At 47.6% G+C, this 25,683-nt stretch overlaps 2 protein-coding genes across 5 annotated transcripts; both read left to right on the forward strand.

The window, feature by feature from the left end:
* Positions 1–1,676: 1,676 nt before the first annotated feature.
* Positions 1,677–17,734, forward strand: HSPA4 (heat shock protein family A (Hsp70) member 4). The gene is made up of 19 exons (XM_071443656.1): positions 1,677–1,870; positions 5,943–6,000; positions 7,627–7,767; positions 7,968–8,090; positions 8,539–8,638; positions 9,014–9,147; positions 10,460–10,704; positions 11,080–11,156; positions 11,425–11,576; positions 11,699–11,805; positions 12,155–12,288; positions 12,720–12,901; positions 13,264–13,350; positions 13,854–14,006; positions 14,431–14,556; positions 15,273–15,380; positions 15,676–15,795; positions 16,189–16,350; positions 16,548–17,734. The coding sequence occupies exons 1-19, from the start codon at positions 1,764–1,766 to the stop codon at positions 16,743–16,745; spliced, it is 2,514 nt and encodes an 837-aa protein (XP_071299757.1). The 5' UTR covers positions 1,677–1,763; the 3' UTR covers positions 16,746–17,734.
* A 346-nt stretch (positions 17,735–18,080) lies between these two features.
* Positions 18,081–25,426, forward strand: RNF14 (ring finger protein 14). Of its 4 annotated transcripts, XM_071443657.1 has the most exons (10): positions 18,081–18,308; positions 18,765–18,897; positions 19,436–19,617; positions 20,109–20,260; positions 20,547–21,074; positions 21,732–21,960; positions 22,559–22,731; positions 23,237–23,367; positions 23,955–24,037; positions 24,729–25,426. In XM_071443657.1, exons 3-9 carry the CDS (start codon positions 19,464–19,466, stop codon positions 24,016–24,018), a joined length of 1,431 nt encoding a protein of 476 aa, XP_071299758.1. In that variant the 5' UTR covers positions 18,081–18,308; positions 18,765–18,897; positions 19,436–19,463; the 3' UTR covers positions 24,019–24,037; positions 24,729–25,426. The 4 variants fall into 4 exon arrangements, with proteins under 4 accessions (XP_071299758.1, XP_071299759.1, XP_071299761.1 ...); XM_071443658.1 differs by lacking the exon at positions 24,729–25,426 and having other exon boundaries at positions 18,082–18,319; positions 23,955–24,578; XM_071443660.1 differs by lacking the exon at positions 24,729–25,426 and having other exon boundaries at positions 18,082–18,319; positions 18,768–18,897; positions 23,955–24,578.
* The last annotated feature ends 257 nt before the right edge of the window (positions 25,427–25,683 follow it).

A 25,683-nucleotide genomic window follows, 5' to 3' on the forward strand; every position in this document is an offset into this window, starting at 1 on the left:
TGCTCATGGCCCAGAGTGAGCCCAGCCCTGAGTGAAGCCCAGGATGGATGCTCTGAGGAGCAGAGTGTGGCCAGGACTGGCTGCTGAGGCTGGCAGGGCCCCTCTCCCCCAGCTCCTTCTGTGCCCAGGGCCCTCATGTGCCAGGCCAGGGTCACTCCGGGGTGCTCTGATCCCCTCTGACACCAGGCTCTGCTCCCTGGCTCCCTCTGGAAAAGCCAAGCAAAAATCCTCAAAGGAAGCTGGGCTCCTGGGGTTGTGGCTGCACCACACTCCCCACACGGGGCAGCAGCCAGGGCTCTTCCTTGGCAGCTCGTGCCATGCTCAGGTGGTTCCTGAGAAGCTCCCTGGAGCAGAGGCTGGGCAGAGCTACAGGAATGAAGGAGGGATTTATTAAAAGCCCTTCACAGGACACACCTTGGGCAGTGCCAGAGCCCGGCCGTGGCTCCACCCCAGATGGATCCTGGCCACGAGTTCTCACACTTTGATAAGTTTGGGTCCATTTCCATGCTGGCTTCATTGTCCAATTCCAGCTCCAGGTGATGCAGTCCCACCCTCCCAGGTTGCTCCCCTCCATTCCCTGTTGTTTGCACTTTTGGGCTGAAGCTGCAGCGGTGTCCTTGGTTCTGGGGCTGGAAAAGGATTGTTCTGTGGGACTGAGCTGTGAGGAGAACCTGCTGACACTTGATATGGAGTGCAGAGTTATAAACCAATGCAGAGTCTGGAAAATATGAAAGCTCAAACTTAAGGCATCACAAGGACGCCCGAGGTCAAACACTTCATTAATATTCTGTCATTAGCACCATGATGCAATTCCTGAGGCAAGTCCCAGCCCCTGGCAGCTGTCAGAGCAGGATGGCTGAGGCAGGCAATGGCTCTGGCGCAGGAGTCCCTCCTGCCTGCACTAGTGAGTGTCTGTGGGTGTGTGTTCGGTGTCACTGACACAAGGAGCAGCCGTGTAAATACAGCCCTGGGGCCTTGGTAACGCACTGTTTGTGGCACACTGCACTGCCACGCAGCTTTTGGCGTGTTTCATCATGGAATTAAAAGTATTCCTAAACATTCAGTTTCACGAAACTCACAGATGTAAGTATCAGGGTTGGGGGTTAGGTTTGTGTTAGGATGAATCCACCATTCCTTCAAATTCAGGAACAATCAGAGCACGAATTCCAGAACGGTTTGGGTTTTAGGGACCCTAAAGCTCACCTCATTCCACCCCTGCCATGGGCAGGGAGTCCTTCTGCTATCCCAGGTGCTCCAAGTCCTGCCCAGCCTGGCCTTGGACCTTTCAAGTGATGTCTGAATCGCAAATGAAAAATTCTAAGGAGGCTTTGAAGTATTTTTCTGCAAAAACTGTATTTCCATAGACTGTACTTGTATAATCATTACATCTCATGGTGTGTGCGCTGTTGCCATCCACCACATCTGTCACCCTCAGGTCCTTACATCACGGGCAAGGAAAAAGTTTCACTGAACAACTTTTCTGTGGCACCGACCGCTTCAGACAACAACTCAGCGACCTTTGCAGTGCTGCCAAGTTGTGCCTTTGTCGCCTTTTTCTGCCATTCCTGACGCAACGAAAGAACTTTGGCAGAGGGGGAAGGCGCCGAGCGCCCTCAGAGCCCGCCCAGAGCGCCCGCCCTCAGCCGCGCCGCGCGCCCCGCGCTCTCGCGAGATCTCGGCCGCCCTCAGCGCCGGCGCGGCCGCGGCCCGACGGGATCTTTCGAGAATTGCCGGTACCGCGCTCCCCCCTCAGCGCCGCCGCCATGTCCGTGGTGGGCATCGACCTGGGCTTCCAGAGCTGCTACGTGGCTGTGGCCCGCGCCGGCGGCATCGAAACTGTCGCCAACGAGTACAGCGACCGCTGCACGCCGTGAGTGAGCCCGGGAGCCGCGCTGAGGCGGCGGCAAGGCGCCCGCGGGGCCCGGCGTGGCGGGGCCGGGGAGGGAGGGAAGTGGCGGGGCCGGGAGGAGCGGAGGTATAAAGTGCTTACAAGAGATGCGGTAAAGCGCGGCAGGCACGGAGAGGGCTTCGGGAGCCCCGCTCAGATGCCTTTCGTAGAATCACAGAATCATAGGATGCTAAGGGAGTGGAAGGGACCTTAAAGCTCATCCAGTTCTACCCCTCTGCCTTGGGCAGGGACACCTTCCACCATCCCAGGTTGCTCCAAACCCCGTCCAGCCTGACCTCGAATACTTCCAGGGATGGGGCAGCCACAGTTCTTGCGGGCAATCTGTGCCAGTGCCTTCTGACCCTCACAGGGAAAAATTTGTACCCTACATCTAATTTAAATTTCCCTTCTTTCAGTCTGAAGCCGTTCCCCTTGTGCTGTCAGTCCAGTTCCTGATGCAGAGTCCCTCTCCGGCTTCCTTGTAGCCCCTTGAGACGCTGCAAGACGCTCCGAGGTGTCCGCACAACCTTCTCATTGCCAGGCTGAGCAGCCCCAGCTCCCCCAGCCTTTCGGTGCAGTACGGCCGGTTTGTCCCCCCCGAGGCGGGGCTCTGCCCTTGGGATTAGAAGGACGGGGGCTGTGAGTGTAGAGAAAAGCATCCCTGGCTGCTGGAAGCGCCAGACCTTAATTCCCTGTGTATTCGTACGCCGTGTTCTGGGAGCACGGCTGTCACTCCCCTGCGGTCCCAGCTCAGCAGGACTGGGGAGGGCTGAGCTGGGTTGGGCTGGTGCCGGGCTTAGTGTGAGCCATGGCTTGTCCTGGGATCAGAGCTTGGAAAGCTGCTCAGCAGCCTGCAGTGCCAGGACAAGGGGAACGGCTTCAGAACTGACAGAGAGGAGCTCTGGATTGCATATTGGGAAGAAATCTTTCCTTGTGAGGATGGGGAGGCTCTGGCACAGGGTGCCCAGAGAAGCTGTGGCTGCCCCTGGGTCCCTGGCAGTGCCCAAGGCCAGGTTGCACGAAGCTTGGGATGGTGGGAGATGTCCCTGACCATGGCAGAGGGCCTGGATAAGCTTCAAGGTCCCTCCCCATCCATGATTCCATGGTACAATGTGGTCAGTGTATTCTAGCCCTGCTTGTGTAATGATCCCTGCTACCACATTCTCAACAGGAGTGTGCATTGCCTGCTTTTATTGAGGAACTTCCTAAGAAGGAAGGAGAGAACTGCTATAAAACTCTGAATGAGTTGCCAAATGAAGGTGGGAAAAGAATTTGCATCAAGAATTGGGCATCCAACCTGGAGAGGAACTGGGGGGAAAACTGTCCTAGAAGTGTTTCTGGAGCTTCCCCTCTGTTGCAGCTTCATTTGAGCAGATCCTGAAGTGGCTGTCTTGGTGAGGCAGCTGCATCATCTTCGATGTTTGGGCTGGTTTAGATCACCTCAGAAAGCCCAGAGTGACCTTGCTTCTCATTAGACCATACATCACTGTTTGCTTCCTGCTGTCTCTAAGCAATGAATAAATAGAGAAGGAATTTTTGAATTCAGCATGTGTGCCCAAGTATCTGGAGATCTCTTAAGTGTTCTCAATAACGTGGAAATTTAAAGGTTAGATGTACTGGGAAAATATTGAATGTAGAGAGGATCAGAGCTGGGTTCTAATAGCTGTAGGTATTTGGCCCTCAGGGAGTTGAAGTTCTGCTGATAGATATATCTGTATATTTGAGATGTGAGCACAAATCTCCCTTGTTGAAGGAGATGAGCTAAATAAAATATCTGACACGATGCATCTCTTGGGAAATACTTCAGTTATGGGAGCCTGAAGTAAAATTGGAAAAAATGAGCAAAATGCAAATGAGAGGGTTTTAGCAGGGCTTAATGTCCAGGTGCTGTTCTGAGGGAATGCAGAAAAGCATTCTGCAAGCAGACCCTTCTATTAAAAGAACTTCTGCATGGTTTTTAAGTGACTTGGAATCAGAAGCCTGGTTCCAAAAGTCAGTGCTGAGCAGTTGTTACAGTGGGGAAGTCATGCAAGGTGTAGTGACAGGTTTCCCCAGGCACTGGCTCATGGTCAGGGCTAAACACTGTGTTTTGTATGTTATTGTAATAATCTCTGTTATTAAAATAAACCCCCCTGAGTGCATTGGGCTGAGTTCTGTGGCACAGGTGACACTCCCACAGAATCTGCCTTCAGTCTGGTACTTGGATTCTTCTGGAGTGCTGTAAAATTTGAACTTGTACACCCCAAAGCTGTGCAAACTGTGTTTGTCTTTGGACATGGAAAAGTGGTAGAGAGAAAGGTAGTGGAAACTGAGAAATAAAAGTAAGCTAGTTTAATTATTTCTGTAGGGATGAAGGGCCTTGAGTTAAATTAAATCATTGTGATTGATGTTCTGGAGCTGGTGCTGATGATCAGTGCAGGGGACAGGAACTGTCAGGGGACAGGGGACCTTCCCAGGAAGTGGCAGCAGGTGGGAGGGTGAGGAGGTGCCTCCAGGGATGTGAAGCAGAGATTTTAACTTGCTGAAGTTGTTTCATTAGACCTCTGGTGACCTTCACTGTGAATGTTTCTACCTAAAGTGCACTGGTTAGTTTTTCAGCTCCCAGAAATGGTGTAATAGTGTAATTTGTATTTCATGAGTTTACTGGTTCTTGTGAACTGATTTGGGGAATGAGACTGGTTGAAAATTCTTCCTTCTCTCCCTCCTTCTTTGTAATTTCACTCACTTCTGTGCTGGGTCCCTGCCAGGGCTCTCATCTAAATTTGTGCATTTGTGTTAGTGAGGGGATCTTGATTTGTAAATTCAGCAGTGAAGTAGCTGTATTTGTTTTTTTCCAAGAGAAGGGCACAATTCATGTCTTAATTCCTTTCAGGAGACCAGAGTAAATTAATAACCAGCTCCCTGCTCTGGGCTCATTAGGTCTTTACCTCCTGTTCATTGGTGTGGGCCTGAGGGTCTGCAGAGCACAAACTTCGCTTTTTTTTAACTAATGTCACAAATAGTTATTTCAAACAACTGCAGATTTATTCAGAACTGTTAATTCTGTTGCAGCACATACTTTAGGGTAGGCCTTGTAGCGTTTGTGAAGTTGTTTATAAATTGAAGAAGATACAAACCCAATGCAATTGTGTCAGCCCAGCCTTCGGGTTGGTTTTGGTTAGATTCTGCTTGGAACACCCAGTTCCAAACCTCAGGCTGAGCTGGAATGTTTTCTGTAGCAGCCCTGTGGCATCACCCTGCTGTAAAGCAGATTCTTAACCTGCTGCATGGACAGAGCTTAATTAGACTTAGTTGGCATGTTGTGTGAGCAGTAAAGATCTGCTCACCTAATGGCAGGGCTCCCCCCACCAAGTTTACCTCTGTGGTATGAACAACTTGGATTAGAGGGCTGGATTTTGTTTTGTTAGGGCTCCTACAGTTTGTTAAAAATGTAAATCAAGAGGCTTAATCAGCTGAGGGATTTCTCCTAAAAGGAGAATTTCTCTATTCAGAACTGCAGGCTGTCACAAAGCAGGGGGAAGTAAAACATAATTTCTCTTTCTGTGCCCCATGTTGTTTCAGTGGGTACAGATGAAACCCTGAAAGACCAATCTTTCTCTGCAGGTAGTTTCTTTGTGCCCTTGAAGGGTTTGCCTTAACCTGGAAAGCTTAGTTAGCATCTGCTGCAGACATGTAGGAATAATTTCTGTAACACCTGATGTACCTCGTGTTTGAGTGCTGAACAGTTGAACATTTCCATGTTATAGCTACCAGCTTCTCCCTGAGTGCAGTCCCTGAGGGGAGGCTCTGCCCACTCAGGCCTGAGGTGGGAGGCTTGGAGGAGCATGGCTGAGCCTGGGCTGAGGCTGTTCTGCAGGGAGGGCTGGTGCTGGTTTCAATGCAGTTATAGTGCCTGGTTCCCAGAATGCCCAGAACCTTCCACGAGTGACCAACGGTTTTAATGGACCCAGTAATTAATTACAGTGGCCTTCCAGACAGTGTCAGTATTTTTAGCCAGCAGATGTGCAGTGGATGTGCAGCTGGAGTCACTGACTGAGCTCACTCTTCCTTGCAGAGCCTGTATATCCTTTGGGCCCAAGAATCGCTCCATTGGTGCTGCAGCCAAGAGCCAGGTGAGTGTGGGGCTTGGGTAGAACACTTCAGAGCAGCACTCTGGGCTTTGTCACTGCAGATAACACATGGCCCTGAGCTGCTGCTCCCTCCCTGACCAGTGAACAGCTGAGCTGCTCTCAGCTGTTCACCATGGGCTGCTGCTTTGTCATCTGGCAGAGAAATCTCAGCGTTGATCCTTGCACATAATGAAGTGTACAAAATAAAGCTGTGCCTCTTAAGAAAGTTTCATAACTACTAATTTTTTTTTTTCAAGTTGTGAACCTAAATTCACAAGTGGTGCTTCACCCTGCCCTAGTTTGTTCCAGTCCCTGTGCTTTATGATGGCTTTTAATTATGTGACTCTGTTCTATAGAATTCCATTAAGTGCATGGTTTGGGCAGAAAGGAGGCATATTTGAGTGTAAATAGATAGAGCTATCTTGACCCTTTGTGGCTGAATTACAACCTAAATATCTCTCTTGGGTGCTCTTGCCCATAGTCTGAGTTTCTGTTGCTGTAGGCAGGTAAATGTAATTTAAGGACTGGGAAGAAGTTAAGGAGATTTGTCCTACTCATGGTATTTGGGTCTTGCTGTATCAGATTTTCTGTTGCTGTGTAAGTAACCCCTATAAAAGATGATTTATTTTTTTCAAGTCTTCTACAGGAAGTGACTAGTCAAACAGTTGTTTTTTCTTAGCCTAAAAAGCCTAGAGATGTGTGAAGATTTTTTACCTAAGATACAAAAATCCCTGGACACAGCCATGTTATTCAAGAGCAGCACAACTGTACTAGAACCAAACACAGCTGTTTTTTCTGGAATTGAGTCTGCTTAGCTTAACGAAATCCATTGGTGCAGAGCCCTGTAGAGATGAGTGTGTCCTGCACAGACTAAACTTAGAGAACATCCAGGCCAAGTTACTTAGGAAGTAGGACCTGCCTGAGCCCAGATCCAGGTAATGCTCTGTGGAACAGTGCCTGTCTGCTCTCTCAGTGCCTGTGGTTTTCAGTGCGTGCGTCGCTCTGCTGTCAGTGACAGAATTCCCTTCACTGTGCTGTGTGAAGCCAGCTGGGATGGGCTTTCACTTCTCTGTGCTGATCTCTGCTGGTAATCAAAGTCAGTCTACCTTTTGTCAGTTAAACCAAGGTGACAGCATCATTTTAGGGGACCTCCTGACCTCCTAAAGCTTCATGAGCAGGTCCTTGTGAGAGGTCTTTTGTGAGAATATCTGTGTGTTGAGTGTCATGTGCATGTGATGAACCTGAGGTGGAGTTTACATCCATGTGCTTGTTATGTTTGGGCAATCACTGATTGTAGAAAGGTAGGGGGTAGAGAACAGGTAAGTGGGAAAGAGATTTTGCTAACAGTTCTAATGAACTACACGTGCACCATGAAATTTAAGTCTGGTTGTAATCAATATTTTATAGACTTGGCTCAGTTTTTAGTGCATATTTTATTTTCCATCTCAAATTGCTGTAGGTTCCCTGAGCAGCCAGAGGGAAGTTGCCTCCCAGCACCTGCCCAGATGCTGTTAAGATACAAATGACAAAAATACTCTGGTGGGAGAAGCATGAGAACAAAACTCTGTCTTCTGTTTGAAATTCAGATGTTCCCCTGCCGCGTTGTATTAAAGATTTCTTTTCCTCTAGGTTATTTCAAATGCAAAGAATACAGTACAAAGTTTTAAAAGATTTCATGGTCGTGCATTCTCAGATCCCTTTGTTCAAGCTGAAAAAGCAAGCCTTGCCTATGAACTTGTCCAGCTGCCAACAGGCTCAACTGGCATCAGGGTAAGTCTGGCATGTTTGAGGAGCCAGAGGAGGAAACTGATAAAGTTTCCTTTTATTTCTCTGTTTTGAATCTGCTCACTGTGGTTTGTGTTCTCTTTTGAATGGAAAGCCTTAATAGGGAAGGGAATAAAAGGCTGATAATGGGGATGGTGCATGGGTTCCACTGCAGTGTAATGAGTGTGCACAATTTTTATTTGAAGGCCATGTATATGGAAGAAGAAAGAAACTTTACAATTGAGCAGGTGACAGGAATGCTTCTGACCAAATTAAAGGAGACTGCTGAGAATGCGCTTAAGAAGCCTGTGGTTGACTGTGTTGTTTCTGTAAGTATGGAATCCAGCAAAACACACAGCACTTAGTTACTGTCTGAACTGAAATGGCTGCAGCATTCAGTTAAATCTGATTCAATTGGCCAGTAAATTTGAATGTCCAGGTATCTTTCTTTTCTGTTTAAACTGAATCTTACACCTCTTGGAAACTAGACTTATATCATTAATGGTCTTAAAATGCTGCTGATTAGCAGCATAAATAATATTTGATTCCTATTTTTTGATTATGTATTCCAGAAATTAGTGGCTTGTGATATGGAATAAAAAAAGGAACTTTGTCTTTATGTATTTTTTTCTTCTGTTGCACCTGAAATGAGCACTGCATTTGAAGAAGGCCTGTGCCCCATGAGCACACTGTCCTGTCCACCCTTGTAGCTGTTTCCTGAAGGTGGCTCCTGGAAATGTTAATAATGGTAATATTGGCTCTCTGACCTCCTTGCAGGTTCCTTGTTTCTACACAGATGCAGAAAGGAGATCTGTGATGGATGCTACCCAGATTGCTGGTCTCAACTGTCTGAAACTAATCAATGAAACAACTGCAGGTAATTCTTCCTGTCCCTCACTCAGTGTTGCAGTTTTACTACATGAAAAGGCTTTTATTCTGCCAGTGAGCCCTGCTTTCTGGAATTACAGCTGCTTTTATACACTTGGAGATCAGAAGGTTTCCCTAATTCGGGTCTGGTTTTCCATTGCTTTGCAAAGACATAACAATATTTGGTGAATATCTGTTTTAGTGCAGCTGGGGGAGGGGTGGTACTGTTTAATGTTCTTCCATGTTTCTTTGGCATTGAGAATTCTGTTTATTCAATGTCTGTATCTTGAGGAGCACAATGAAATGCTAATGTTGATTCCTGATTACCATTTATTTCTTGGTAATGACAAATCTTTATGTCCTAACTATACTTTTGTTTCTGTAGTTGCACTTGCATATGGGATCTATAAGCCAGACCTGCCTGCCTTCGAAGAAAAGCCACGGAACGTTGTTTTTGTGGACATGGGCCATTCTGCATATCAAGTTTCTGTTTGTGCATTCAACAAAGGCAAACTGAAAGTAAACAAGCTGTTACACATCCATTTTGATTATCTGTAGAACATTCATCAGCACACTGTGGCATGGACTGTGGCAGGCAAGCCTGCCTGGCTTCACAGAGAGGCATCCACACAGCTCAATTCTTGTTCTTAAAATTGCACTTTGTCTGGAGCAAAAAGTAGGGCAGGGAACTAGAGAGCTTTTGAGCAGTGTGTGGAGGAAGCAAACATGCCTTAATCAGCAGACTCTGGCAAAGAATAAAAAACCTGGATTAAATGGTTTATTCAGAAATTATCATATCTGACTGTGCTGCTTTCAGAAAAATACTCCAGTTCAGTCATGAGATCTGGTGTTGAAGCAGGAATTCCTGCAGTGCTGTAAGTGACAGACATTGGTTCTGAACCCTCACTGTGGTGCTCATGTACAATGAAGAAACATTCCTGATTGCTTTAAGCTGCCAGTGGAAGCTCAGCAGATGACTGTATTTGTGAGTGTACACTGCCAAAGCATTGCTCTTTTGCAGCAAACACTAACATTTCTTACTGGCATTTTATTATTATTATTGTTAATTATTACGATCTGGACTTTGCAGTTACAATACCTTTCTCATGATTGGCTGGAGAAACAGATGCAGAATTTAAAGCATGAGATAGTGAAATGCAGAGAAATGTTCTGACAACACTTGTTTTCTCATAGTTTTATTTATGTGAGGAAATGTAGCCCTTGTGTTTCTCTTGGATTTGTTTTTTAAACTTGGAAGCCATGGCAGTGTGGAAAGGATGCTTTGGGGTCCAGAGTGCAGGGCTGTTAGCCAGTGTAGAGGCCAAAGCCATCTGAAGGGGTATTGAGGGTAATGATTTCTGTTCCTAAAAAAATAAATTCCTGGTGTGTTTACAGAGCAGAATGAGCTGAGGTGGGTGGACTACAGGTGTTCTTTGCAGATAATTCCTTCATCAAAAAGGAGCACCTGTTTTAAGAGTTAAAATAATTTATTTTCTTCCTGTTTTATTTTTAGCTTTGGGTAAGCATGTTCCACCCTTAGGAGGCATCAAATATTAAACTGGGATATGACTCAAACTGACAGTGGCTAAGCAGAATTTGGAACAGAGATCTGCTCCCAGCACAAGCTATGGAACAGATTGTGTTGCTAAGTCCTGCCCGATCTCCCTAAATTCCTTTTAAAGCAGTTGTCACCTCATTCCAGGAAGGCTGATTTCTTTGACTTAGAGTTGAACTATCTTTGAAACAAAGCACTGCTTTGATGTGGACTGCTGATTGCTTTCACTGGGTAATGGCACATTGAACTGGTACTGAAGGGTTCCCTTCCTTTAAGGTTCTTGCTACAGCATTTGATACAACCCTTGGAGGCAGGAAGTTTGATGAGGTGTTGGTGGAATACTTTTGTGAGGAGTTTGGGAAGAAATACAAACTGGACATCAAGTCCAAGATCCGAGCGCTGCTGAGGCTGTACCAGGAGTGTGAGAGGCTGAAGAAGCTGATGAGTGCCAATGCCTCTGACCTGCCCATGAACATTGAGTGCTTTATGAATGACATAGATGTGTCTGGAACCATGAACAGGTAACTCTGCTCTACAGTGGGACACTTCAGAGTGCCCTTCAGGCAGTTAAAAACTTGCTATGAAGTGTCAGCTCTTAGGGCTGAAGGGAGCTGAGAAATCAAAGAACAACATGTGCAGGAATGCTGCTGGAAATAAAAGTGTTTAGAGCCTGGTCAGTGGCCTTGAGTTAGGAGGGAGGGCTGGGAATGTTGAAAGGATGCCAGGGTTGCTGGAACCAGTTTTTGTCTGGGAGAACATAATAAAGTGTAAAGCTAGGACTGAGGGAGAGAAAACCCTGCAGTGCACAGTGAAAGTGGCATTCCTTCAGTTTGGGCATCCTGTTTGCAATGGTGCTTATGGTGTGCTAGAGCTTTGTTTATGGATTCTTCCAACAGAAGCAAATTTTTAGAGATGTGTGAAGGACTCCTGGCAAGAGTGGAGCCGCCCCTTCGCAGCGTGCTGGAGCAAGCCAGTAAGTGGGGCTGTGTGGGGGCTGCTCTGCATGAGACAGGAGCCAGCCAGACAGCCAGAGTGCATGTTGGACACAAGGGTTTACCACAAACAAGAGTTTTATGCTTAGGAGTTACAAGATTAAAAAACTTCCTCACTCAAGCTAAGAGCTGAAATTTTTACTGCTTAGAAACTTAGCCTAAAGTTGGTCTATTAAAACTTCTGGTTTATGATGTCAGTGTATTAATGTGAAAGAGAAACATTTCATCTATTGTCTGACTCCTTTCTAGGGTTGAAGAAGGAGGATATTTATGCAGTAGAGATAGTTGGTGGTACCACAAGAATTCCTGCTGTCAAGGATAAGATCAGTAAATTTTTTGGCAAAGAAGTCAGTACGACCCTGAATGCAGATGAGGCTGTGGCACGAGGCTGTGCGCTGCAGGTAAAAAGTGCTGTTTGCTCTTGCTGTGAGAATATTAAGCAGCATCAATAGCTACTTGCTGAATGAAATGCTTGTTCACCTAAAGTCTGAACATCTGTAATGTGGCTTTTGTGCTCTTGCAGTGTGCAATTTTGTCCCCGGCTTTCAAAGTGAGAGAGTTTTCTATCACTGATTTGATACCGTACCCCATCTCTTTGCGATGGAATTCACCAGCAGGAGAAGACCTGAGGTACAGCCAGTACAATCTTCTTGCATGTTACAGCTTAAAATTACTGGTGATGGTTAGAGTAAATAACAAATGTCAGTAAATACCCTTAGAACAGGGTATTTCCAGGGCTGAGTGCCTATTTAACACTTCCAGTTTTGATACTTCTGAAGTTAATGATGGCAGAAAACAAAACCAGGGTTGAGTGGCAGTTTGGTACTTCCTGCGTGGTTGTTGTGTTACTTAACCTGAAAGATCAGGACAGTCTTGTCACTTCTTAAGGAAGCTATTTCCCTAAGAGTACCTAGAAATGTTTTGTTACCTTAACCTGCTGTGTTGTCACACTGAACACAGGCTGTGTTTTCTCTTGCAGTGACTGTGAGGTCTTCCCCAAGAACCACCCTGCTCCCTTTTCCAAGGTCCTCACTTTCTACAGGAAGGAGCCCTTCACTCTGGAGGCCTACTACAGTTCCCCCAAGGAGCTGCCTTACCCAGACCCTGCTATAGGTTAGCACCATTTTGTACTAAAAATCTTTTCTGTGTTTCAAGCCTTTTCTGTCTAATTATGTAGTCTGCACATGCAGCCTACTGCAAATGCTCTCAGGACAACATTTCAAACGAATTTTCAGTAAAATAGGTGGAGTAGCATGAAGTTTATGGGCAAAAAGAGCATCCTAATATTGGAGCAAACATGGAAGAGCCACACTGAGAGTTGTGCAGTCTTTTGCTTTGATAAAAGTAACACCAGGTTTGACATAAAGAATTCCTAATAGCTGTGCCCCAGCATTGCTGGGTAAAAAATCTGTGTTGTCCAACCTGAGTAGGTTTTAACATTCCCTGAGCACATTGCAGTGAGCTGTGTCAGCAGCAGCCGGGGTTTGCTCTGCATTCAGAACTGAGCTTAATCAAAAGTGTTTGGTTTTCTCCTCTCTGTTTAGCTCACTTCTTGGTTCAGAAGGTCACTCCTCAAACAGATGGATCCAGTTCCAAAGTGAAAGTCAAAGTCAGAATAAATATCCATGGCATCTTCAGTGTTTCAAGTGCATCTCTGGTGGAGGTTCATAAATCTGATGAGAACGAGGAGCCAATGGAGACAGATCAGCACGCGAAGGAGGAAGAGGTAACAGACTCACTGCTCCCAGCTGCTCAGAATGCCCACAAAGCACAGCTGGCCAGGGGCTCAGGCCTGAGTAAGGATTTACTAGACATGCCCACAACTGAAATATGAGACTGAGTACTCATTGTAGTATGTTACACCAGTGACAGAGCTCTTGAAACCAGGACTTGAGGTGTAGATCGAATTCTTAATGATGGAGCTGTGGCTTGCTGGAGCAAAGACTGGGAGCTCATAATTTACTCCTGTAGATTTCATTCTGTTTGTTTTGCCTAAAGAGCATTAGAGGTGTTAAGGGATCAGCCTGGGAACTGAAGCAGTGATCTGTGCTTGTTTAATGTGTGAAATTGGATCTCTCTGAATTTCAGAAGATGCAAGTAGACGAGGAGCAACAAAAGGCTGAAGAGCAACAGCAAACCCAGCCTGAAAATAAGGCAGAGTCTGAAGAAATGGAGGTAAGAGGAGCATTTGAGACTTTATTTTCATGAGATTCATGAGAATATGAGGAGTATGAGCACATCTGCTGCCTTTGTCATAGTTCTGGAAGCTGAACTTTTATTTCAGTGCACTGGTGGTCTATTGTGATTAGAGCTTTAGAAAGGACACAAATGGCACTGATAACTGCAGACCTGTCAGGTGACCTGGTACTGATAAAATGGGGGAACTCTCCTGTTCAGGGAAGAAATAATCATCTAGTTTTCAATAACTTGAATACTAGAACAGGTTTCTGCCGTGAGCACCATCCCCTATGAATGTAGAGTGCCCAGAAAATGTCAGTTTATTAATTGTCTGCATTAATTGTCTCAGGCTTCAGCAGCTGAGCTGTCAGAATGGCAGGGAGTGCTTGGTTCTCTTGTTGAGATGCTAACTCAGTTTTTCTGATGTAAATCTTGACTGCTCCCCTTGAATTGAGTGGTGATGCTGTTTTTACTGTGAATGTAATTCTATTTTAATGCAGACTTGTCAGGCTGACTCAAAGGACAAGAAAGTGGATCAGCCACCTCAGGCCAAGAAGGCCAAAGTGAAGACGACCACAGTGGACCTTCCCATCGAGAACCAGCTGGTGTGGCAGATAGGGAAGGACATGCTCAACTTGTTCATTGAGAACGAGGTAAAATCTTCCTGCCAAGCTAAAAATGTCACCTGTTGGTCTCCAGAAATGCTGTTTTTCATTAAACATGGTTAAGGAAGGTCAAGGAAAGGATTAAAAGGAATAAAAGAAGCAGTTAGAAGTCTGAGGTGAGCAACAGTGCCCCGTGGAGGCAGAATGCATTCATTGCTCCTGGCCAGGGGAGCTGTCACTCTCATAAGGCTGTTCTGTACAAGGTGGAGGTTCCTCAGCTGGAGGAGGATTGTCCTGTGCTGTATTGGACATCACACCAAAACTGAAATCAGTTTTCAGTCATGTGCTGTGTTCTGTAAATCACAGTTTTGCAAAATCTTGATCTGGTTTGAGCCTTTGCTAACAAGGTGTCCTGGAAATAAATGTTAAATAATGAGCTTTTTAGCCAATTAATTTGACACTTTGTTCACAGGGTAAGATGATAATGCAGGATAAGCTGGAGAAGGAGAGGAATGATGCCAAGAATGCAGTGGAAGAGTATGTGTATGAAATGAGAGACAAACTCTGTGGTGTTTATGAGAAATTCGTCAGTGAGGATGTGAGTATTGCTGCTGGACTGTCCTGATGCATTGTGGTACAATCAGCAGTTGGATTTAGTCACTCTTGACCTGTATCACATACTATATTTATATAAGTTAATATTCAAACTTTAAATTTGAAGAAATAATTGTAACCTTTCTGGCTCTGATGATAATCTACTGCATATGGGCACCTGTATCTGAACTGGTTGCCTAAAAATCTCTTGGCATTATGAGTCAGTTTTCCCTGTTGTACTGAAGGAGCTCAGTGTGTCATGAATTTAACTCTGCTGCTAGGGATGGATCTTTGAGCCCCTGGCTGTATCTCCATTGACTGCAATGGAGCTTTGCCAGCCAGGTGTCTGCAGAGGCCAAACTGGGACATGCCAGGTGACATTTATGGCACCTTTGCAAAAGAAAAGTTTCCCTCTGTTCTCAGGCTTGCTCATGTAGTGACAATGAAAGCGTGCGGGGACCAAAAATCCTTGGATGTGACAGTATTTGATCTGAAATGTGGCTGTCACACATGGCTCTTCCTTGGGCCTGGAGTCCACCACAAAGCTCTACAGAAGACTATTTTATTTCTTATTTTTCACTAAAATAGGATAAAGAGTTCCAGACAGAGTTCTTTATATTCTAAAAATACAAGCCTTCCAGAAAGGTTCCAGGTACCATTTAATGCCATTTGTCACCTAATCAATGATGTCACCTGCCTGTTCTGTGTGCCTTGCTGCAGGATCGCAATAGCTTCACACTGAAGCTAGAAGATACAGAAAATTGGCTTTATGAAGATGGTGAAGACCAGCCCAAACAAATATACATTGATAAATTGGCAGAACTGAAGGTGAGTGGTTTTTCCATTCCCATGGGAATTTACCAAAGCTGGAGAACTTTGTTCCAGCGAGGAGCTGTGTGGGGTGTGCTGATTCTGAGGTAACAACAGCCTGCTTTGCACTGTGTGTGGGGAGTGGGACTCCAGCAGACCTCTAGCAGCAGGGCTGAGGGAGGCTCAGTCTTTGCTGTCAGTTGAGGAAGAGTCAGAGTTCTGAGGAGTTCAGGGAAGTTGATGTATCTTGTCAACCCTGAGGATCCCTCAGTGATGCTCCATGAGTTTTGATACCTGTTGTGCTTTGTTTCAGACTCTGGGTCAGCCTATTCAGGCAAGATTCCAAGAATCAGAGGAAAGACCAAAAGCATTTGAGGACTTGGGGAAGCAAATCCAGCAGTACATGAAAGCTGTTCATGCATACAAAGCAAAGGTATTTTCACACTTAATTTCTGGAAAACACAAGCAAATTGTACAAATATTTTCTGAATTTTAGGTAACCTGCTTCAGACAAAAATCTGGTGCAACCTCCCAGTGAGCTTAGGAGTTCTTGATGTTTAATAGATTTTTAGAAGTGGCTTTTGGGCCTTGCACATCTCAGTCCCTTTTTAATCAGGTGTTGATTTCTTCGTGGAGGCGAAATGCCAGCAGCAGGAGATCTTCAGTCTCCGGTTACCGAGCTGTGGGTGATCAGTTCTGTTGATTTGTTAACCACAACAGCTCTTGGCTAAATGGTCTTTTAGTATTTTGAACCTAAGTTTTGAGGAAGTCAGGATGCAGTTTGTGCTCAAACACTGACACAGCTGCTCCTGTTTGGGTGTTGCAGGATGAACTCTATGAACATCTTGATGAAGCAGACGTGGCAAAGGTGGAGAAGAGCACCAATGAAGCCATGGAGTGGATGAACAACAACCTCAACCTTCAGAACAAGAGGAGTCTTACTTTGGACCCAGTTATAAAAGCAAAAGAAATACAGTCTAAAGCAAAAGTAAGTTTTTTCTACATAACTCACTGTATTTCCATGAGTTTTTGTGTTTATTACTCTCAGAAAACTCTGAGGTGAGAAATCTCAAAAGTACCAGGGAACATCAGCCCTCAACTGGAGTATTCCCAACAGTGGTTTCAAAAGTTAAACTGTGGGAGATAAAACCATTTCTAAGGATGTGTTATTTCTGTGTTCTCTAGGAATTGGCAAGTATTTGTAACCCCATAGTGAACAAACCCAAACCCAAGGTGGAGCTGCCGAAGGAGGAGCAGAAGGCGCCGGAGCCCAATGGACCATTGGACGGGCAGGGGGACGGCGGGAGCGGGAGCCAGCCCCCCGAGCAGGGCTCTGCCCCCACAGCCACCGACAAGAAGCTTCCAGAAATGGACATTGACTGAATTTCAGCACTTGTTTATATTATTGCAAACTACAATAAAGCTTTAAGTTGTCAACTTTGTACGTTCTGAATACAAACTGAAGCAAGTGAATCCCACAGCACTCTTGGTAACTCTTGGAGAGGTTTGGGCAGGGCAGCAGGTCAGAACACGGAGGTGGCGAAGGACTCGCTCAGCTCAGCAGTGTTTGCCTTTATTGATTGTATTTAGAAGTTTTGGTAGTCTAACTAGACCTCTAGGAACAGCCATAAGCTGCTTCTCCATTTTTAATGTCCAGGCTGACTGAGTTCTCCCTTGAAGGAGGGAGGCAGCCACATCTGAAGTCTGATGTGCACCCTGCTCTTCCCTTTCCCTGTGGATTGCAGCACTGGCACTCCAGGGAGGGCAGGGGAGAGCCAAGGCAGAGTCTTCCATTGCTCTTGGTTTAGTGTGAATGCCTGCTCTGGACTCACTCTGATTTGCACTGGAACAGTTGATGGTTACAGGAGGTTTGCAGAGCAGGGGGTGGCTCATCAGCACCTTTATTCCTTAGCCCAGACTGCAGATCAGACTCAGAATGTGCTCCTGGACAGGGGAGGGGGTTTCTCACAAACTCCCCAGCTAATTAGGCCCTGTAAACTCCTTGTCTTTAGTTAAATTAGCTGCTTGTAGAAAGAGTGAATACTTGTATTTCAGCTGCCTATGCTGATAGTTGATTCTGACTTGTTCCTAACTTTTTCTGGCAGGGGTATGCTTGCTTCCACGAGGCCTTCATTTGGAATGCTTGGTTTTTTGTTTTGGTTTCTTTTTTTCCAGGAAAACCAAGAACTGATGGATATGTTGGTTTGTTTTGTTTTGTTTTGTTTTTTTTTTCTATGAGCTTTATACAATGAATTGCTTCTAGTACTGATTGTCATTAAACTTGCAAAAATTAATTTGTATGTGTTAAAATCCAAAGCTGAAAAACACCCATTCAGTTATTGCAAGAAATAAATGCACTGGATTCTACTGGATCACCTGCTGCAGCTGTTGATTGCAATGCAGAGGGGCCGGGGTGGAGGGAAGGGCTGTGTCCCTGGTTCTTGGGGTGTGCGAGGAGCTCTGCCGGGCTGCTCCGGGGCTGTGCGGCTTCCCGCGGGGTGGGGATGGGTGCGGTGGGTGTGAGTTTAAGCTCCCTGTAATGAATCACAGCCATGGAATGCCCCGCGTTAGAAGGGGCCCACCGGGCCCAGTGGGTCCAGCTCCTGCCCCTGCTCAGCGCTCCACGTTCCCGTTCCGGGGGAGCCCGTCCAGTGCCCGAGCCCCGCGGCTGGAGGCGGCCGCTCGCTCGCTGCCGGGGCCGGGGAGGGGCGGCAGGCGGGGCCCGGAGCGGCACCGAGCACCCGGGCTGGGCCGGCCGGGCCCTCCCGGCCGCCGGGGGAGCTGCGGGGCCGGGCCGGCGCCTCCTCCGCCCGCCGGCGCTTCCCGTCCCTTCCCTTCCCGTCCCGTGCCTTCCCTTCCCGTCCCTCCCCGCCGCCGCTCCACGAGGGGCAGGGCCGGGCCCCCCTCGGTGTCCCCGGCCCGCGCGGCCCGGCCGCGGCTGCCCCGGTGAGGAGCGGGTGAGGAGCGGGCGTGGCGGGACTGGACCGGGCCGGGCCGGGCTGTCCCCCCAGGGCCGGGCCGGGCTGGGCTGGGCTGTCCCCCCGGGGCCGGGCCGGGCTGGGCTGGGCTGGGCTGTCCCCCCAGGGCCGGGTCGGGCTGGGCTGTCCCCCCGGTGCTGGGCCGGGCCGGGCTGGGCTGTCCCCCCGGGGCTGGGCCGGGCCGGGCTGGGCTGTCCCCCCGGGGCCGGGCCGGGGCGCAGCGGTGGCAGCGGCCGGAGCCGCCATAGCCACGGGGAGCTGGGCCTGGAACGGGGGGTCGGGCCCGCAGATCGGTCCCTGCTGCTGCTGCTGCTGCTGTGGCTGGAAATGAGCCCCGAGCCCTGGGCGAGCCGTGGGGCCCGGGGCACCGGGGGGACTCTCATCTCGAGCCCCTGCTGACGGTGGTGCTGGTGTTTGTCCGCAGCAGCCCCAGGCCGGGTGTTCCCCTCAGCAGCAGCGCCCTGCCCGAGCCTTGAGCCAGGAGAAGCGTCCGGCCCTGGAGGGATGCTCGGGGAGCGGCTCCTCGGCTCGGCCTCCGCGCTGCTCTGACTCGAAAGGTAACTCAGCAAATAAAGCCTCAAACTGGCTTTATTTCCCCAAATGTGGAGCTGAGATGCTCCACGAGTGCATCTATAAGATGCCTGTGCGGGATTTGAACCTTTTTCTGATATTTTCAATCATAAATGGGACTGTTTCCCTGTTTGCCTTAGAGCACTGGACAAGAACTACTGTTACTAATTAATTTCTTCCGTGTTTTTTGGGGGGGTTGTCTGTTTTCTTCCAAACATCAGTGAAATGTCCCTCTGTCACCTGTTCCGTCTCCATATTTCATTATTTCCCCCCCTTACAGCTGTTTTTACCTAATAACACAGTTTGCTTTCTGACTTTTAAATATTCTGTTGGGGATTTTTTAAAATTTTATAAAGCTACCAATATTTTTTTTCAACCTGTAAAATACCTTAATTATATTGCACATTGTTTTAGATTGTTTTTTTCTAAAACTTACCTGCGTCTTTCTAAAGTTTACTATGCTATAAAATAGCTGCCTCAAATTGATAATTTGAATTGGATGCATTAACTTGGTTGATGTTGCAGAGTGGTGGCAACTCTAGAGAAAAGTTAAATGTCTTCAGAGGACAAGGAGGCTCAGGAGGACGAGCTGCTGGCTCTGGCCAGCATCTACGATGAGGATGAATTTAAGAGAGCAGAGTCTGCCCAAGGAGGAGAAACAAGAATTTGTCTGGAGTTGCCTCAAGACTTTAAAATTTTTGTGAGGGGTGAGTTGAGATGTTTTGTGTTGTCCCAAGGGAGGCTTTACCAAGCTCGGGTGGTTGCTAGGGAGTGACCTGAGGGAGCAGTGATGGGACAAAGCTGTGCCTCACCCTCTGCTGTGCTTGATGGGGATTGTGTTTGAGCAGTTAAATCCTCATACACAGAACGTCCTCAGTAAACTCTAAAATCACAGATAAGTAATAGCACTTCTTCAGAATAATTAAGTTCATTTATTGGGTTTTTTTCCCCCTGAGGAGGCTCCTGGTTTGTGTAGAATCTGACATTTCACAGTGCTGCCGTTTAATTGCTTTAATCACAGACCTCCAACCCTTGACATTTTCCTGCACTGTGAGTTTTGTTATTTAGGGTGGAACAAATAGTTTTAACCCCAGAAATACATCAAATTAACAGACATTGGGTGCTGTCAGAAACAGCAGCAGTTGGTTTGTTTTCATTTCTCTGTTATTTCTCCTCTGCCTCGGTGGCCCTGGCTCAGGCAGTTCCACAGAGAGCCTCCAGGGCAGTGGCTTCGAGTACTCCGTGTGCTTCCTGCCTCCCCTCGTGCTGAATTTCGAGCTCCCACCTGACTACCCATCGACCTCCCCGCCCGTGTTCACCCTCAGTGGGAAATGGCTCTCCCAGGCCCAGGTTTGCAGGGAGTTTTTTACATTTTGACTGCTGAGTAAGTTAATAATTAACAGCTAAGCAAAAAAACAATGACCTTGCTCCTCAGTTGGCTCTTCTTTTGTCTCTTGCTGGTTTTCATTTGATTACTATTCTGAGGAGGGAAAACTTGCATCTGTGAGAGCTACTTTATTCAGCATAAAAACTGCTGAGTGTGAAATCAAAGTTTGCACTAAGGACTGTTTGAGGGGAGGAGTCCAGTGAAGAGTTACAAACTTCCTGAAATCAGGAATTCTTTGTTCTTCCCCAGCTCAGCGCTCTTTGCAAGCACTTGGACAATGTGTGGGAAGAGAACCGAGGCTGTGTGGTGCTGTTTGCCTGGATGCAGTTTCTGAAGGAGGAAACACTGAATTACCTGAATATTTCATCGCCATATGAGCTGAAAATGTGCCCTCAGGGGAAGGGGCAGGGCCGGACAGCAGCGGGGCCCCTCGAGGCTGGGAAGGACTGTGGGGGTGCCTCAGGCTCTGCCACAGCTGAGGAGGAAATGGTGGATGCCAGGGCTGTGCAGGATGTGGAGTCCTTGTCCAGTCTGATCAGGGAGATCTTGGATTTCGACCAGGCCCAGAGGAGGAAGTGCTTTAACAGTAAGATGTACTCGTGCAGCATCTGCTTCTGTGAGAAGCTGGGCAGTGAGTGCATGCACTTCACCGAGTGCAGCCACGTGTACTGCAAGGCCTGCCTGAAGGACTACTTTGAGATCCAGATCAGGGATGGGCAGGTGCACTGCCTCAACTGCCCCGAGCCCAAGTGTTCTTCTGTTGCCACTCCAGGCCAGGTAATTCCTGTGCACAGCGGCTGGGAGCTCTGGAACCCAACCTGAGTTCAGGGCCCGGCCCTGCATGCTGGACATTGGCAGTCACAGTCATTTGGGTCAGAAAAGACCTCCAAGTTCAGCCTTTGACCCAGTCCCACCATGCCACTAAACCATGCCATGAAGTGCCACATCCTTGGGCACCTCCAGGGATGGGCACTCCAACCCTCCCTGGGCAGTTCCAGTGCCTGAGCCCCCTTTCCATGGGGAAATTCCTGCTGATGTTCACCCTGAGCCTGCCTGGCCCAGCCTGAGGCTGTTCCCTCTTGTCCTGTCCCTTTTCCCTGGGAGCAGATCCTTGACCCCCTGTGACCTGTTGGAGAATCCAAAGTGGATTCATCCCAGCTCTTGGTACCTTGTCACTGGCTTGCTGTTTGTTGCTGCAGCAGGCTCAGAATTACAGATGCAAGGAATCAGGGAATCCCAGACTGGAAGGGACCTTAAAGCCCATCCAGTGCCATGGCAGGGACACCTCCCACTGTCCCAGGCTACTCCCAGCCCTGTCCCAGGCCTTGGGCACTGCCAGGGACCCAGGGGCAGCCCCAGCTGCTGTGGGCACGCTGTGCCAGGGCCTGGCTGCGTGTGGGTGAGGATTTGTTGGTGCATGGGCTGTGTTGGCAGGTGAAGGAGCTGGTTGGGGAGGAGCTGTTTGCCCGCTACGACCGCCTGCTGCTGCAGTCCAGCCTGGACCTGATGGCTGACGTGGTTTATTGCCCCCGGCCTGGCTGCCAGACCCCCGTGATGCAGGAGCCCGGCTGCACCATGGGCATCTGCTCCTGCTGCAACTACGCCTTCTGCACCCTCTGCAAGATGACCTACCACGGGGTGTCCCCCTGCAAGGTCACTGCAGGTCAGTCACCTCCCCTGGGCTCCACGGCCACACCCACACCCAGCTAAATTTGGGTGGGAAAGTCCAGAGTTGGGCAAGGGAGCTCCTCACCCTGAGCTTTCTGAAAGGTGCATTCCTTTGGAGGAGGGCTGTTGCTGGCAATTAAGTATTCCTTTGGTCAGACTCCTCAGCTCAGGAGCTCCCTAAACTGCTGGTTGTCAAATGCTGAGAGGCTGTAGCAGGGGAAGAATTCCTTTATATTTTCACTGCTTTGTATTGCCAGAGTTAATACTGGAATCGGGTGGAGGCTTCTCTCTCTGGCCTTAAAATCCTGTGACAGAATTTCATTAAATATGTAGTCAGAAAAAAATCCATTTTCAGTTTATTTTACATTGTTCTAATTCCATCAACAGATCTCTTTTATAAGAAAACAGTGTAAAACTGCTGAATGTTGGGGCAGAGTGGTTTTACTATTATCATCTTATGTATTTTAATAGTTTTCTTGCTTTTTAATTCATGACATTATTGTTCTTTGAGAATCTTTGTGCTGCAATTAGCTGGACTTCTAAATCTAATATCTTACAAAAGCTATCTGGTTTGGTTTGATTTTGCCCCCCAGAGAAATTAATGGATTTGAGGAATGAATATTTAGAAGCAGATGAGACAACTAAAAGATTTTTGGAACAACGTTATGGCAAGAGAGTGATTCAGAAAGCCCTGGAGGAGATGGAGAGTAAAGAATGGCTGGAGAAGAACTCCAAGTCTTGTCCTTGCTGTGGGACCCACATTGAGGTGAGTGAGGAGGGAAAGGCTGGGGATCATGGAACAGAAAATAACCCACAAGGAGGCAGTTCTGGGTGTGTTGGAGCCTCTAGGGAGAGGAAATCTCTAGGAAATACTAAGAGAACTTTCAATTTCTGTGTGTCATGGAAAAGGAGGTGAGGTGATACTTGTGGATCCCAAGGAGTGGAGTACAAACAGTGACTGGTGGTCAGGCTCTCACACTAAACACATCCAGGCAGACTCTGGATCTACATGAATCCTTTTGTTTTCCTGGTGTTTCAGGCTATCTCTTGTTCACACTAGAGCTGGAAATCAATCCACCTTCAGAAGAGTACAGATTTCCAGTATTTTTGGTATTATAAGCAATTTCCAGTGCAGGGATCCCAGCTGCCAGTGAAAATGTTGGAGTGTGGTGGAGCAGGGGGGATGTGCTCACTGACTGCTGTTGGCAGAGAGGGACTGAGGCCTGCCACAGTGGGGCTCTGTTACCACCAGTTCTTGGTTTTTCCCCCAGAAACTGGATGGCTGTAACAAGATGACCTGCACAGGGTGCATGCAGTACTTCTGCTGGCTCTGCATGGGCTCCCTGTCCCGGGCCAACCCCTACCGGCACTTCAACGACCCCTCCTCGCCCTGCTTCAACAGGTCAGTGCTCAGGGGCCCTCCACTGCTGGCACCCATTTGCTGCTTCTCCTTACAGTCTCTCCCATTTCTTATCTGAAATGTGTAGCTGCAGTTTAAGGCACAGTTTCTTCTCTCAAATATTGGCACTAACAGTAAAAGTCAGGAGTGATTCAGGATATGGTTTTGCTTTTTTAAGAACTTTGGTTTTAAAATTCTGGAGGAGTCTTCTGAGCCGTGTTCCTGATTTTTTTTTTGGTCAGGTCATGACTTTACCCTTTCTGTGCTGAGTTTCCCTGAGTGTTTCCCTGGCAATGCTCAGGAGCAGCTCGAGGATTTGGGGAAGAGCTGCTCTAAGGAGCTGCAGATTTGCCTGACATTCCCTTGGGGAAGAGCCAAGGGACAGAGGTGCTGCTGTGGGACAGGTGACAGGCAGGTCACAGCAGGGGGACAGTGGCAGCCTGTCTTTTACCTTCCATGAGGCACGGATGGTGGTTTGTGATACTGAAAAACCAAGGGAACTTGCTGTACTGTTGTTGCATTTAGGATGATATATTTTAACATATTTGACTTTTTTTATGCTCTGGTATCACTGATTTTCTGTCTTGCAGATTGTTTCAAGCTATGCACATTGACAATGGGGAGTTCTGGGAAGGAGAAGATGATGATCAGTAGCTTCCTCCAGCACCAAAAGGTGAACAAACCAGAGACTTTTTGTGTGTCCTTTGTTTGCTTTTCACTTCCATTGTGTGACAGAAGAGTGGGAACTGCACTGCAGGACACTCACACCTCAGAACCTGTTGCCAAAACCAAAGGAGACCTTGTCCCCATCCTGGGATCAGGATCATCATGGAATGCCCAGACAAACATGTCCACTATTGAAGTCAGAAATTGGAAAACCATTGGAAAAATAATAACCAAGAAGTGCCCCTTTTTTAAAAGCCAACAGACAAAACTGAAGCCTCAAATGCTGGAAGTATTTTGGGGGTTTCTTTTAGGGAGACTGACCCTTGGATCTTGAATATTGTGGGGTTTGGGGTGGTTTGGTGGAGCTGTAGTGCTCTCTCTGGGGCTGCTTGGACTGGGGGAGTTTTCTGATAAAATACAGAAAATTTCTCCTGTATTCAGCAACAAAGTTTGTTGCTTTTTTGAATTTCCTGATGTGCTTCTCTGAAAAGCAGCTCCTGGCTCTGTCACTGGTACTTTCTAATGACATTAAAGCTGATTATCCCCAACCCTTCTCGTTGGCTGCTGTGCCTGAGCCTGTGCATCCCTGAGAGCTTGGGCAGAGCATGACCAACAGCCATTTCCAGGGATTTCTGTGAGGTTGGTGACTCCTGTGTTGCTGTTGGGTTCCCTCACGTTGCCTGTCCTTGTTTTGGCAGGGATGAGCACCAAGGCAGTGAGCTGAGGATGTGGCCAGTGAGAGGGTGAAAAGTATCAGGAAGAGATGAACTTGAATTCTTCAAGATACTGACAATTACCTTGTGTTCTCAGTTGATGAAGTAATTTATTTTTTATTAACTCTTCATATAAGAAATTTGAGGGTTGATACTTTTGCTTCTGGACTAGATCCTTTATTTCCACTGGTTTTGCACTTCAAATTATTGCAGAACCAAATTGTTTCCCCTAAAATCTCAGCAAGTGGTTTTGTGAGTATGAAGGTGATTACTGGAAGCAAACACTGATTTTTTTTACAAGTTTTTCCACTTGCAGAACAGTCTAAAAGTTTATTTGGAAACTAAAGCTGCATGTGCTGTGTTCAAGAGCAGTAGGGCCTGGATGGAAAGTTCTGGAGCTGAGACTCCTCAGGAACTGTGTGTGATCACAGCTCACTCAGTTCTGACTGAGAGTTAATAAATTTATCCTGGGATGTGTGGCCAGGATGAGTGATGCTGCAGGTCCCTGTGCAGAGGAGTCTGCACTCTTGGAACTGGCACAGGGATTAAAAAGATGGAAGGAAGAGCAAATCTCACCTCAGCTGAATCTCTAGGTCAGTGTGTAGGAAAAGTGTACGTTGTGTATGGTTTGAGTTGTTTTCCTGCACCTTTCACAAGCACTAAATTCACTTTAAGATGGCAAACACAGTGTTCCTGTTTGTCTTCCTTCTGGCATGGACTTGGCAGCACAGGTGTGCCCAGGTGCTCCTGGGAATGGGACAGCCCAGAGCTCCCACCTGGAGCTGGCAGGGACGTGTTGTGCTCATGGGGTTTAATGCATGCACAGTGCCCTCCCACCCTGAGGGCCCTGCTCTTCCCTCTGAGGGAACACTGGGGGCAGAAGGAGCTCTTCCCACCAAACTGCCTCCAGGACAGCTTTGCTACCATCAGCACACTGAGA

Source organism: Agelaius tricolor, unplaced genomic scaffold (assembly GCF_023055355.1).
Source record: "Agelaius tricolor isolate 1412-34295 unplaced genomic scaffold, bAgeTri1.0.p SCAF_18, whole genome shotgun sequence".
NCBI classification, from domain to species: domain Eukaryota; kingdom Metazoa; phylum Chordata; class Aves; order Passeriformes; family Icteridae; genus Agelaius; species Agelaius tricolor.

What these genes read in the sequence shown, in the direction of transcription:
- HSPA4 (XM_071443656.1), top strand. Translation starts at nt 1,764, where the DNA reads ATGTCCGTGGTGGGCATCGACCTGGGCTTCCAGAGCTGCTACGTGGCT. An exon ending in GTGCTGCAGCCAAGAGCCAG is followed by an intron (nt 6,001 to 7,626) that starts GTGAGTGTGGGG and finishes CTTTTCCTCTAG; the next exon opens with GTTATTTCAAATGCAAAGAA. An exon ending in AGAAATTCGTCAGTGAGGAT is followed by an intron (nt 14,557 to 15,272) that starts GTGAGTATTGCT and finishes GCCTTGCTGCAG; the next exon opens with GATCGCAATAGCTTCACACT.
- RNF14 (XM_071443657.1), top strand. Translation starts at nt 19,464, where the DNA reads ATGTCTTCAGAGGACAAGGAGGCTCAGGAGGACGAGCTGCTGGCTCTG. An exon ending in AATGGCTCTCCCAGGCCCAG is followed by an intron (nt 20,261 to 20,546) that starts GTTTGCAGGGAG and finishes GTTCTTCCCCAG; the next exon opens with CTCAGCGCTCTTTGCAAGCA. An exon ending in GCTGTGGGACCCACATTGAG is followed by an intron (nt 22,732 to 23,236) that starts GTGAGTGAGGAG and finishes TTTTTCCCCCAG; the next exon opens with AAACTGGATGGCTGTAACAA.